We start from the raw sequence: 11898 nt of genomic DNA, 5'->3' as shown, positions 1-11898 counted from the left end.
AAAGAAGAAATGTCTTTCCAAAAAACTTTGTAGAATCTGTCAACTTTTTAACCAATGAGATTTTATGAACTTTTTTAAGTAGCCAATCAAAAAGCGAGAAAAGCAATTGACAATGTTCGCGTCATTTTGAATAAAATTTACTTATCTTTGTTTACGGCAAGTTTACCGCGTCTTTTCCCCTCATTTATTCCCTGGCATTTGACCATTTTGGGGTCTTGTTATTGTAAAAAACAAATTGACGTCAGTTTTTTATGCGTCTGTCCTCTTATTGATGATAAATTTCGTCATAACATTGTCAAAGTTTACTGCGGAACCACTCGCCAACCACTTTAACAATGTTATGACGCAATTTATCATAAATAAGAGGACAGACGCATAAAAAGCTGACGTCAATTTGTTAAATAAAGGATATTACATGGCCACGCGGAGATACAAAATTTACTGTTCTTTATTTAATATATTTCAACACGAGAAGAGAAATTTCGTTTCTTCGAGCAACCATCTAATTTCTCTTTATAATATAAAATTCTCACAATCCATAACCGCGTTTTTGGCAATTTCCAAAGATTTCAGACCATTTTTCGAAGATTTCCGAAGATTCTCCAAAATTTATCTCAAGGCCAGACGAATGTTTCCTAACATTTTCGAAGATTCCGAAGATTGCAAAGATAACCGAAGATTGCCGAAGACTTCCGAAGAAGATCCGAAGATGTTTCCATCAGACACCTACAAATTTCAGTGCAATTAAAGGGAAAAATTGTTATCAAAATTGACATCTTCACCCGTGTGGATGAAAATTATATCGTGGGATATCGAGTTTATCAATATGCTACCATTCGGTATACCACCAAGTTTTATATAATAAATGAGAGTTCAAAACATTAAAATTAAAATAATGGTCATAGACCTGGATGAGTAATTCGGGTATGAAGAGAATAAACGACGAATGTAACGTTGTTTCCCACTCCCGTTTTCCGGCCTCTTTGACTTTTAATGACACTTTTTTTTATCTCTTTCGAGCCATGGTCGCTAAACAAACAGGCAACGAGGTGATGCCTCTGTTATGGGACCCAAACGCCAAATGACGTTTGTGCTTTTTGTTGTGTTCTTTTATATCGTTTTGTTTTTTCTGAACTGATTTGTAATTAATTTAGTTCTGATGTGTCAGCGCCGAGAATTGATTAGGCGTTCCTCTAAACCGGCCATGTTATTGGTGGTAATGACGAGATACTGTTGCAATCATCTATTAACTACAGCACTCTGGTCACGTCCTCAACGAGCGTGTACATCTTCCTTCAGACTCGCATTTTCCCAGCCGGGTAAACACTTCAAATTAAAGAAAGAGCAGACGAATTCATATGTACTTGGGTTATTGACCAAGCTTGTTCGGTCGAGATGGCTGGATGTTGGCCTTCTTCTTTTTATTGCGATTTTATGGACCTCTACTCCGTCTCGGTCCATAAACTCGCAATAAAAAAAAGGAGGCCAATATCCAGCCATCTTGACCGAACAAGCTTGGTCAATAGAGGATTTATTATTTGCGGGACACGGCGGGTAATCCCAAGCGGGCAAGATAGCTCCATCTTGCCCGCTCGGGTAGCCAATCACAGCGCAGGATTTGATTCATCTTGCCCGCTCACGGAGCTAGCCATATAAAAAGGGCCTTTAAAACAGTGTCTGAGCACAGCTTTTCTACATTAAGGGCGTATTCATGCATTTGATAAACAAAGTGACTCTGAATAAAACCCAGTTTAGGCAGGTGATCAGATGTACTAACCAGATACAACATGTAGGCCCTCGCTTCCCAAAATATTAACAAAGTTAAAACAAACAATTCATATTTTTTTCTTGGAATTGTTTAAATAATACTTTGAATGTAAAAACAAAAAGTGCTTTCACAAGAAATTATTCAATTTCACTGTCATTTTAAAAATTCAAATACAGCTGACCATCTGACAAAAATTTTGCTTGCCATCCACGCTATTTTCTCGCTGTCATTCTAGAGATGAGTTTCTGAAACGTAGTGATTGAAAGAAAGCTAGAGCTTTCTTGTAAGCATTAATTACTTTTTAATCCTGCTTGAAAATTTATCGCACATTTTGCGTAAAAGAAGAGCCCAATTTATCATCGGGCTGTCTATATAAATTATTGGATGAGGTGTTTACCCGGGGGGTACTCCTAGAAAAATCGGGTGGGGGTAAGCGGCCCGCTTCCCAAAACCCTTACCTTATTTATGACTAAAGTCTGTGATTTTCCCCACTCTATTTATGACCTAAAAAAGTAGCTTCTTCTAAAAAAAAATACCCATGCAGTTCAAGACTACAGTGCGAAAACCATACCCTATTTACGACCAAAATGGCCAAAATTGATTCCCCTTTTTCTGACCAAAACGGTTGAAAACGCTACCCTTTGGGGCCGCATGTACCTATATAGCCCATATAAAGGAGTGCGGGGGGGGGGGGGGGGGTTGTGATATCTAGAATAATCAACGGAGAGGTTAGTATTATGAGCTGAGCCGAAAGCTGGGGCTGATAACACTGAGCGAGACCTTAATTAGCCTGGATATCCCGAAAGACCGAATTCAATAATTGTTTTATTATATATTGCCACAAATGAACTTAGAGCGTAACTTACTTTAAGCTGTGAGTGAAACCAATTTAGTCTGAACACTAAATGGAGATTTGATTCGTTGCTATATCTCCTGTCCTTCCCTCGCTTTTTTTTTTTTTTTTCACCTTTTTCGTGTTCACATATTCTTTTATTTCTTCCTTGGCTAGTTCCATATGGACTTTTTCGAATTTCCGTCTGCACCAACATTATCTACTGTATTCGTAGGAAATGCGATCGAAAAGGATGAACCTTCATAGGTGTGCGTCTTCAAAACAACGCTAGTGGCTACGTGACCACGCTCGCCAGAGGACAAATCAACCAGAATTATCTACACTGGTTGCATAATAGGGATTGAGACTTCAATGCATAATAACTGGTATAACAAGAACAAAAGGTCATGATAAAGAAATGTTTAACTTTTATTTGTAAATGGGCAGTCTACATACAGCTGACTATCTGGCAAAAAGGTGTTGGACAAAAGCAGAGGTTTTATTCATGTATGTTCATCAAGCAACCAACAAGCTTTTTCTCGTTAGCAGCTTATTGTTGTGTTTCATTTGTCTTCTTTTACAGAAAGCGATCCCTTTTAAGAAGCTAAATCATTTCAATGCTACTTGGAAGCCCGTCGTAAAATAAATGTACACATATTTTCCAAGGGTCTCATCTTTTTCTTTAAATTCTTTAAGTATAAATCGCTAACGGAAAACAAAAGGTATTGATACAAGAAATCTTTCGAATGTGGTTGTTGAATAGACATCCTTAAACACAGCTGACTATCTGTCGAAAACGGTTCGATAAAAGGAAAGGTAGTCCCGATTCACAGCATCCCTAGCAAGATGTTTCTTGCTCTTAGCTTGTTGGTGTGTTTCCTGACATCACCAGTAGCAGAAGGTAAGATGTCCATGAAAAGGACAATTTGTTGTATCACATGTATGAATGGATTATACATACGCTGTGAAAAACACTGTGTGTTTAAAGATCGAGAGATAATATCATTTATTTTTTTAACATTGGGTTCAAAAGAATACTAGGTTCCTCCGCCTATCCTTTATGACAGTTACATTGATGACTTGATTTATCACGGAAAACTGTGCTAATGAAAATTTGCTTCCTTTGTACTAAAATTAAGTGCGCGACACACTATGATTTTTCGATTCCCTAAGACCTTCAAGGTCCTCCAAATTACTTCAGGCGATGAAAACAGAAAACGAAAAAAAGAATGGTAAAAGGGTACAAAAAAGAAAGATAAGAGAGCGAGGGAAAAAAGAATGACATTCCACTGAATTTTTATATCGTCTACTCTGGAGGAAAGAACAAGCTCACACCAGCGTGAAATTTCTTTAACATCTTTCCAATAAATCCAGAGATATATTACCATTAAAAAATAACCGAAAAACTCGAAAAGGTCAAACGTGACAGTTTAGAATCACTGTTGATCGTTTTAATGCTTTCACAGTCGAAATAAAACATTTCCTGATCATTTCTATCATTCTGTGCCGATATATGACCGGATGTATGAAAAGGCTGTTGTACCTAGTGAACTGTAAACTTGGATTTCATAACACCTATTTAAAGGCATAAAAATTACTCTAAGTAATTAAAAAAGAAAAGAAGAGAGATGAATACGAGAGAGGAAGAAAACCACATACATTCCTTTATTTTCTAATATCGTCTACCCCAGGGTGAAATTTCATTGCTCTATGTTCATAAATCCAGATTTTTTGACCATTTAGAATGTGTAATTCTACCTTGTCGTTCAAGCCAGGTCCTCACATTATAATTTTCTGATATAACGTTCGTAAGAAAAAACTGTGACAATGAATTTTGCATTCAACAGCATGCAGCGTGAAACCATTTGGGTCCCGCATTGTGGGTGGCGAAGAAGCAAGGCCTAATTCGTGGCCCTGGCAAGTATCACTGCAATATCATGGACGGCACATATGTGGCGCCTCCCTCCTCAACGAGAACTGGGTTTTATCTGCCGCGCATTGTGTCGATCAAAGCAGTGATCCCGGTCGATATTCTCTTGCTCTAGGTAGGTTAAAGCATTGATCTTTTGCTATATTTTTTTGCGTGTATGTGTGCGAGAGAGCTTGGTGCTCTTAAATTAATTTGCAAATAGGCAGTATTATGGTTCTTAACCCATGTATCTCAGAGGGTCCTAAGGTCGAACCATGCCCCAGAGGTCCAGTTCTTGTTTTTGTGTGTGATAGATGCACGAAAGGTTCTTCTTGTTTGTCTCTACTTCCATACAAGAGAGCGGAATTGCGTTTATTCCACCTAAGTAGCAAAAATTCCTTTTCATAGTTCTAAATTGGCCAATGAAGAATACCGTGAAAGAGCGACTTCTATTCGTAACAGCTTCCTTCCTTCTACCGAAGATAGTCTCCAGTGCAACATTTTTCTTTTTTGTACTCATTCGAGCCTACACTAAACCCCAGGCATTATCTCTTTCTTAATTTGGGGCGAGCGCGAGTACCTTTAAGCGACCAGTAATGGGCAGCATCAAAAGATTAATTTAATTTGGTGTCGTCGTGAAATCGATCGCCAAACCGAGGAAAAGGAACAAGGACCAGCTGGGTGCTAGACTGTATTGAGCCTTTTGTAACATTTGTCGATGCATTTATCCGAAACAGGAGCGCATAGCAGAACCAATGACGGACAAGTCTTTAAAGTTTCCCGCGTCATCAAACATCCTTCATTCAGTATGCAGAATCTGCGTCATGACGTAGCATTATTAAAATTGTCGCGTGCCGTACAGCTCGGCGGAAAAATCAACACCGTCTGCCTGCCGAAGCATGGGTCGCGTGTCACTCAGGGAACGAAATGTTACGTCACAGGTGATCATCTCAAATGGCTTGACTTCAAGGTGGTTTAATAAAGCAAAACCTTCAGATAAGTCTCTTAATGACTGGTGTGATAAATTTGATAGTACAGTAAAAACCCACAGATAAGAACCTGCATTTGTCTAGGTTAGACTCGAAAGGTACTTTTATAATTGGCTGCTACAATAACATATATATTAACATTTTAATGAGTAGTATTCATCCAAATGCCTTCTAACCTGTCAAAAGGACTGCACATTCTACAACTAACACATTCACACTGCTGTTTTATAAAAGGTTTTTATTTAAAAAAAAACAAAGCAAAACAAAGCAAATAAAATCTTTGCTAGACTGCCTACTGCCTATTTGTCTAACTGAATTCAATCTAAACAAATGCAAACCCTATTTCAAGTTAGCTTGTTTCTCTCAGTCGAATGCTTTTATATAGATCAAATACATCAAAAGCTTAACCACCATAGAACACAACAGAGTATCTACATTACATCTACATTACATTGCAAAAGATTTGGCTGATTTTATTGCACATTACACTTTACTTTATTTGATTCATCAATTCGATATAATAAGAACCTTTTTAAATTTTAGGCTAGTATGTAAAGGGGTGCTAAAAGAGAAACCTTTTACCCTTACGGTTGTCAAAAATTAGTTTGGTATATGCGCGCTTTTACAGTATCCAGATGCTTTCTGACTTCCTCATGTTAAGTGCCTTTGTCATCGCTTATTAGGCTGGGGAAGGATACGATCAAACTCCAATGCACTTGCACCTCGCCTTAAACAAGCCTCCGCTCCAGTGGCGAGTCATAGCGAGTGTCAACGAAAAAATGGAGGAATAGTACATGAGAGTTCGATGGTCTGTGTAGGAGGCAAAGGGAGCAGTGTCTGTAATGGTGACAGTGGGGGCCCCTTGTCATGTTTGGAGGATGGTCGGTGGGTGGTCCGTGGAGCAGCCTCGTGGGTGACTAGCCGAACGTGCCCTGGTAACACCTATTCTGTCTATTCTCGCGTTAGCTCTTACGTAGACTGGATCAATGGTTACGTTCAAGGTAAGTGATAAAGTGAAAATAGTAAAAGGATCTAAGAGCATGCTCTCCTTAAAATTTAATTTACATAGTCATATATTTGTCTTTAACCGTGATAAATCTACTAGCGTTCTATCACGAATGCCGTTCTCTGATTGGCTAAGCTACTCTCTATATATTCTGTTGTAGATAGTGAGTAGCCTTGCAGTGTGTTGTTCTGGGACGGTTCGGTGACGAGGATTTAGATGAAGTTTTCAACGACTAGTAGATTATTCACTCTACCATCTGCGCCCTCGTTAACTATCACGCGATACTGAGAAATCTCGAGCACATTATCTAATTGTTAATTAGCAAAATGGAACATAAATCGTATAAAAAGTAAATTGCAAATTGAAAAAGGTTGGAACATGAGGCTGGGCCAGGAATAGTGATGTCATAGTGTTCTCTAAATATTGATTTTGGCTATAACTCATTCTTGAACTAAAACTAGTTACCTAACTATAACTCCTTCTTACATTATTTTAATTCATGTGGCTATGAAATCAATCAAAGTAGTTTGTTTAGTAGCCAAGAGATGTGACCAACTTTTTCTCTCTAGGTGGAGGTGGCGGAGGCGGTGGAGGCGGTGGAGGAGGTGGTGGCGGCGGCGGCGGTGGTGGAGGAAGTAAGTCTTCAATTTCTTGTTTAATCAGCACTCAGGAAATTTCAATTAAGATTACGGCAGAGCTAAGTTCAACTGTACCTTGCGCAAGACTTACTCTGTGTGTGTTTTACCCTGTTGCCCTGTAGCTGACGTGCACGAGTTTCGGTGTCCTGACTTAATTTACATACTAAACCAACAATCTCATACCGCTTGTCGACGTCTTTTGCATATTTGCATATTTAGTAAAAACCTAAGCTGTGAAGATAAAGAGCAAAATGTTCTGATTGGGTGGAAGAGGGTACTGCTGTGGTAAATACTAAAACTGCATGAGAAAAAATTACAAGAAGAGCTGTAACCTCTGCAAGTTTCTCACATGGCAATAGTCTGTCGTATCTGAAAAAACGGCGAAAATATCCATTGCATTTATAAGATTTCTGACAATAAAAGGTTTCGTAAAGCACTTTAAAATGAAAATTAGCGATATGAAAAGTGAACGACGTTTCGATGACTCCATGTCATCATTATCAAGTTCGAAATACTTTAACACCCTTTTAATTCCCTAAATATTTTCACACCATTTTTACTATTTATATTTATTCAATTCTATCATGTATTTCGAAATTGATATTGATGATATGGAGTCATCGAAACGTCGTTCACTTTTCATATCGCTAATTTTCATTCTAAAGTGACTTATAAGATCAGGACAAAATTTGTTTAAAGAACCGCAGGTAATATGCTGATTTTTTTAAACCTACTACTGAATCAGTAGTTTTTTCACAATATAGTCAATTTTTGGGTGATTTTCCCGCGGCATCGAAAAACTAAAGGGACCATTCAAAGATACCTCAGTGATTCAGTTCCTCTAGAAATGGCATTAACTATTTGCCAAATGATCTGATCCATATTCACCGTATTTCTGTCCACTACTTCAAGATACGTGGTTTCTCGCAGCAGGCATCAATCATGCTACGATAGCTTTGTTTCACTTCTGCCTGAACTTGGAATTAGTTGCCTTGATTTTATTTGATATATTACATAGGTTTTATTTAATACCTTTGTCTTTCTTCTTCCCTTTTCGTTATTCAAGGTTGTGAGGATATTTCTTCAAACTGCATAGATTATGTAAGTTACTGCAAAGCGCAACATTGGGTAGACTACATGAAGAAGTACTGTAAGAAAACTTGTAAATATTGCAGTGGCGGAGGCGGTGGCGGTGACGGCGGCGGTGGCGGCGGTGGCGGCGGTGGTGGTGGCGGCGGTGGCGGTGGAGCAGGTATTCACTATCTATTTTAATCTCCCTTTTGTGAGGTAGTTGTACAGATTTAACATTTTTTAAGGACTACGTTTCTTCTTCCATCTTTTTGACGGTCTGCATTTTTATTGTTGTTGTTGCTCTTGCTTTTCAGATTGTATGGACAAAAAGAGTTCCTGTCCTGCGTGGGCTAACAGGGGATACTGTAAGGGTCAATACGAACAGTACATGAAACAAAACTGTAAGAAGAGCTGCAAGCACTGCGGTGGTGGCGGGGGTGGAGGAGCAGGCGGAGGCGGAGGCGGTGGTGGTGGCAGTGGTGGTGGAGGTGGTGGAGGCGGTGGATCAGGAAAATGCGGATATAAACCCAGTGCACGAATTGTGGGTGGTACTGAAGCCCCCAAAGGAGCTTGGCCTTGGCAGGCATTGATCACGTCTTGGGGTTTTGGATTTTGTGGAGGAACTTTAGTTGATGAGCAGTGGGTTGTCACGGCGGCTCACTGTACTGCTGGTAAATCTGCCTCAAGCATTCGCGTAAGGTGAGATGTTAACTGAAAAGAAGACGACGTGCTCTCGGGTTATTGAAAACCCATTCTTCAGCAACAGTTCTTTTCAGATCATCACTTACCCGGAGAACCACTCTGGAAAACCTTAACACCAAATTCTTTTCAGGAATTTTCAGGAATACTGGCTATTACTCATCCTCGTCACCAGAGATATCGCGATTCTTTTGAAGTGTACTATTGTTCGGTTCAGCGAAAAACACGTTCGTAAACTAAGTAAATAAGTAAATAAAAATGCCATGTCGTTTTTTTTCATTTGTACTGCTGAATAGATATGTAAAATTGCTACGTATACTGTTCATATAAAAGGAGGAAAGAACAAGGAAGAAAGGAGAAGAAATAGAATGAGAGGGAAAAGGGAAAAAGGAGGATGAGTCATGGCTTTCATTAGTTCATGCTTCTTATTTTGCAGACTTGGAGCTCATTATCGCAAGAGCAATGTTGGAACAGAACAGGATATGGAGGTCGAAAGAATCATCAATCACCACAGCTACAAACGACCGTACGGCATGGCTCACGACATCTCCTTGCTGAAACTGCGCAGTCGCGCACAAATAAACGAAGCTGTCAACCTGGCCTGCTTACCTGAATCAAGTGGAGAAGTTTCAGATGGCAAGATGTGTTGGGTTACGGGTAATAAAATATTTCAGCAATGTCTTAACTGACTTAATCTCGTATATTCCACCTTTTTCAATCGAACTCCATAACTCGCAATCCGACGAGCCTCATCAAGTCTGACGAACGTTCCAGACCTCCAGCCCTTACGTCGCTGCGCGGCTTCACGGGGAAGGTTTTGGTCTTCACTATCTCCCTTTCTCTTTGGGTTTCACTTTATATGTATGGTCGTTATGGCCCAGAAATAAAATTGAATGTGAGATTTGTCAAAATATAAGAAACTACATAAAGTTCGTCTAGTCGAAATCAAAGAAAAAGCATTTTGCATTTTTGGGCCTTCTTACTTCCCTCATCTTATACTTATGACTCACATTTTTGTTCCTGAGTTGAATCAGCCTCTGAACAAGCTTTCTGAGCGACTGAGTTTGCTTGCTGGCTAAAGTTAGTCTCCCTTATGCTGTGTCGGAGTGTCAATGTCACTCTCTGTTTGCTTGGATGAGTGCAGCTGTTACCAAAAGGAATGATATCTTCCCATGGCTCATCCATTCTTTATTTTATTGAAATAACATCACCCAACGTCTTTTTTTCTTCGCATAATTTTTTTAGGATTTGGAACATTGTCTTCTGGTGGCTCTCTAGCAAAGAAACTCATGCAAGTTGAAGTGCCAATTGTCTCCCAAGCCAGTTGCAAACGGACTTATGGTTCATTAATACACGACTCAATGGTTTGCGCTGGACTCAGAGAGGGAGGCAAAGACTCGTGCCAAGGAGATTCAGGTGGTCCTTTGGTTTGTGAATCCAACGGAAAGTTCTTCCTCGAGGGTGTTGTATCGTGGGGAAGCGGATGTGCTTCACCAGGAAAATATGGAGTCTACGCCAGGGTCCGTTACTTGAGGCAATGGATTGATAACACAATGAACAAATATTAAGCACCAACATGCCTGTAAGAAAATAAATAAAAGGTGCTGCACGACAAATCCACTGTTTTTTCTTTATTAACCAATGACTTGAGAAAATCCAAGGCCGATAGAACCCAAGCTGTACTTGTGTTTAGTTGAAATGGGACCATAATCAGAAACGCCTCTAAGCTTGTCTACAATACATCGCTTTTCGCCTTTTACTTAGAAATTTCATCTTCGTTAGAGACTTTCGCTCAATCTGTATGCTAAAGTTATTTATCATTTTATTTGCAAAATCGATTAAGCTTTTGCTTACCGGCGGAATGTAAAACAGGTGTTAGGGAGCTTAAGCAACGACGACGAGGACGCCGAGGACGGCGCCTAGTAAAAAACGTATTTATATTTTACAAGCGAAATTCGCGACTGTCTAGATCTGTTCGGTATGCCGTTGGCTCTAAAAACGTGCGTAAGCTAAATGTGCAACGACAACGTTCAATTCCAAATGGAAATACGAAAAATTAGTCGTCGTCGTCCACGTTCCGTAGACGACACAGAACTTGGTCATTTCACATTGTTGTTTTGCAGAGGACGGCAAAGAAATGTACAAAGATTTATAACGCACGTGCACAGCTACTGTTTTGCTCATTATACCTTTTGTTTAGTGACGTTTTCGTTGCCGTCGTCGTCGTGGTTTACTTAAGCTCCCTATTAACACATCCAAAACACCAATATTTCACTACAATTGATGAGACATATATTCATCGTCTGGCTAAAAATAACCGCGAACGCTTAGTCTACAATACAATACAAAATAGAAAATATCCAGAGCACCCCGGCGGGGGGTATCAGCATTCTCGTCATAGGTTTCTACGCAAGTCCAAGAGACTCAAGACGTCTGATGAATCATGATGTCGAATGACGGGATATTGCTCAATTTCGTCCCAGATGGCGGTCGTTTCGCCAATACTTGCTTCTCGCTTTCGAGCCTCTCTCTCGGCTCTCCGGCAACCTCTAAATTTCTAAATCAAATGTCATGGCCTGGCTAGAATTCGTAGTTATATATAATGTGTGTATTTGAAAGAAGACTCGTGGGAATTGGAAATAGTTTAACCTGCCCTCGTCAAACAGCAGGGATATTATTACAGTTGGCAAGTGCGTTTGTGGACCTTTGAAATTATTTCGTAATCTCACTTGCTTCCGGTTAATAACCTTAAGAGAACATTTCCTCGACAAAACCAACCGGCAGAGAGAACAGGCTTGTTAAATGCAAGTTTAACACGGCCCAAGAACCAACAGCACGGATTATTATCGAGCAATATCGTCACAATAGTGACGTAGTGTCGAGACCCGTTACTATAGCAACTACAGTCTACAAAATTTAATTTTCAAGTGCAGCACTTTTATGTCTACGTCACGAGATTTGTTCATTAGAAATTAAGTTGTCTCAG

The 11898-nt window shown here is 39.6% G+C and overlaps 1 protein-coding gene across 2 annotated transcripts; it reads left to right on the top strand.

The window, feature by feature from the left end:
• The first annotated feature begins 4562 nt into the window (after window positions 1-4562).
• On the top strand, window positions 4563-10676 carry LOC145488031 (transmembrane protease serine 9-like). 2 transcript variants are annotated; one of them, XM_081466797.1, is made up of 8 exons: window positions 4563-4645; window positions 5247-5450; window positions 6182-6499; window positions 7074-7139; window positions 8209-8394; window positions 8528-8912; window positions 9349-9569; window positions 10158-10676. In XM_081466797.1, the coding sequence occupies exons 2-8, from the start codon at window positions 5318-5320 to the stop codon at window positions 10478-10480; spliced, it is 1632 nt and encodes a 543-aa protein (XP_081322923.1). In that variant the 5' UTR covers window positions 4563-4645; window positions 5247-5317; the 3' UTR covers window positions 10481-10676. The 2 variants fall into 2 exon arrangements, with proteins under 2 accessions (XP_081322923.1, XP_081322922.1); XM_081466796.1 differs by lacking the exon at window positions 4563-4645 and having other exon boundaries at window positions 4848-5450.
• The last annotated feature ends 1222 nt before the right edge of the window (window positions 10677-11898 follow it).

Source organism: Orbicella franksi, chromosome 5 (assembly GCF_964199315.1).
Source record: "Orbicella franksi chromosome 5, jaOrbFran1.1, whole genome shotgun sequence".
Taxonomy (NCBI): domain Eukaryota; kingdom Metazoa; phylum Cnidaria; class Anthozoa; order Scleractinia; family Merulinidae; genus Orbicella; species Orbicella franksi.
The sequence above is the reverse complement of the archived record's forward strand: the minus strand, read 5'-3'. Positions and strand labels throughout refer to the sequence as shown.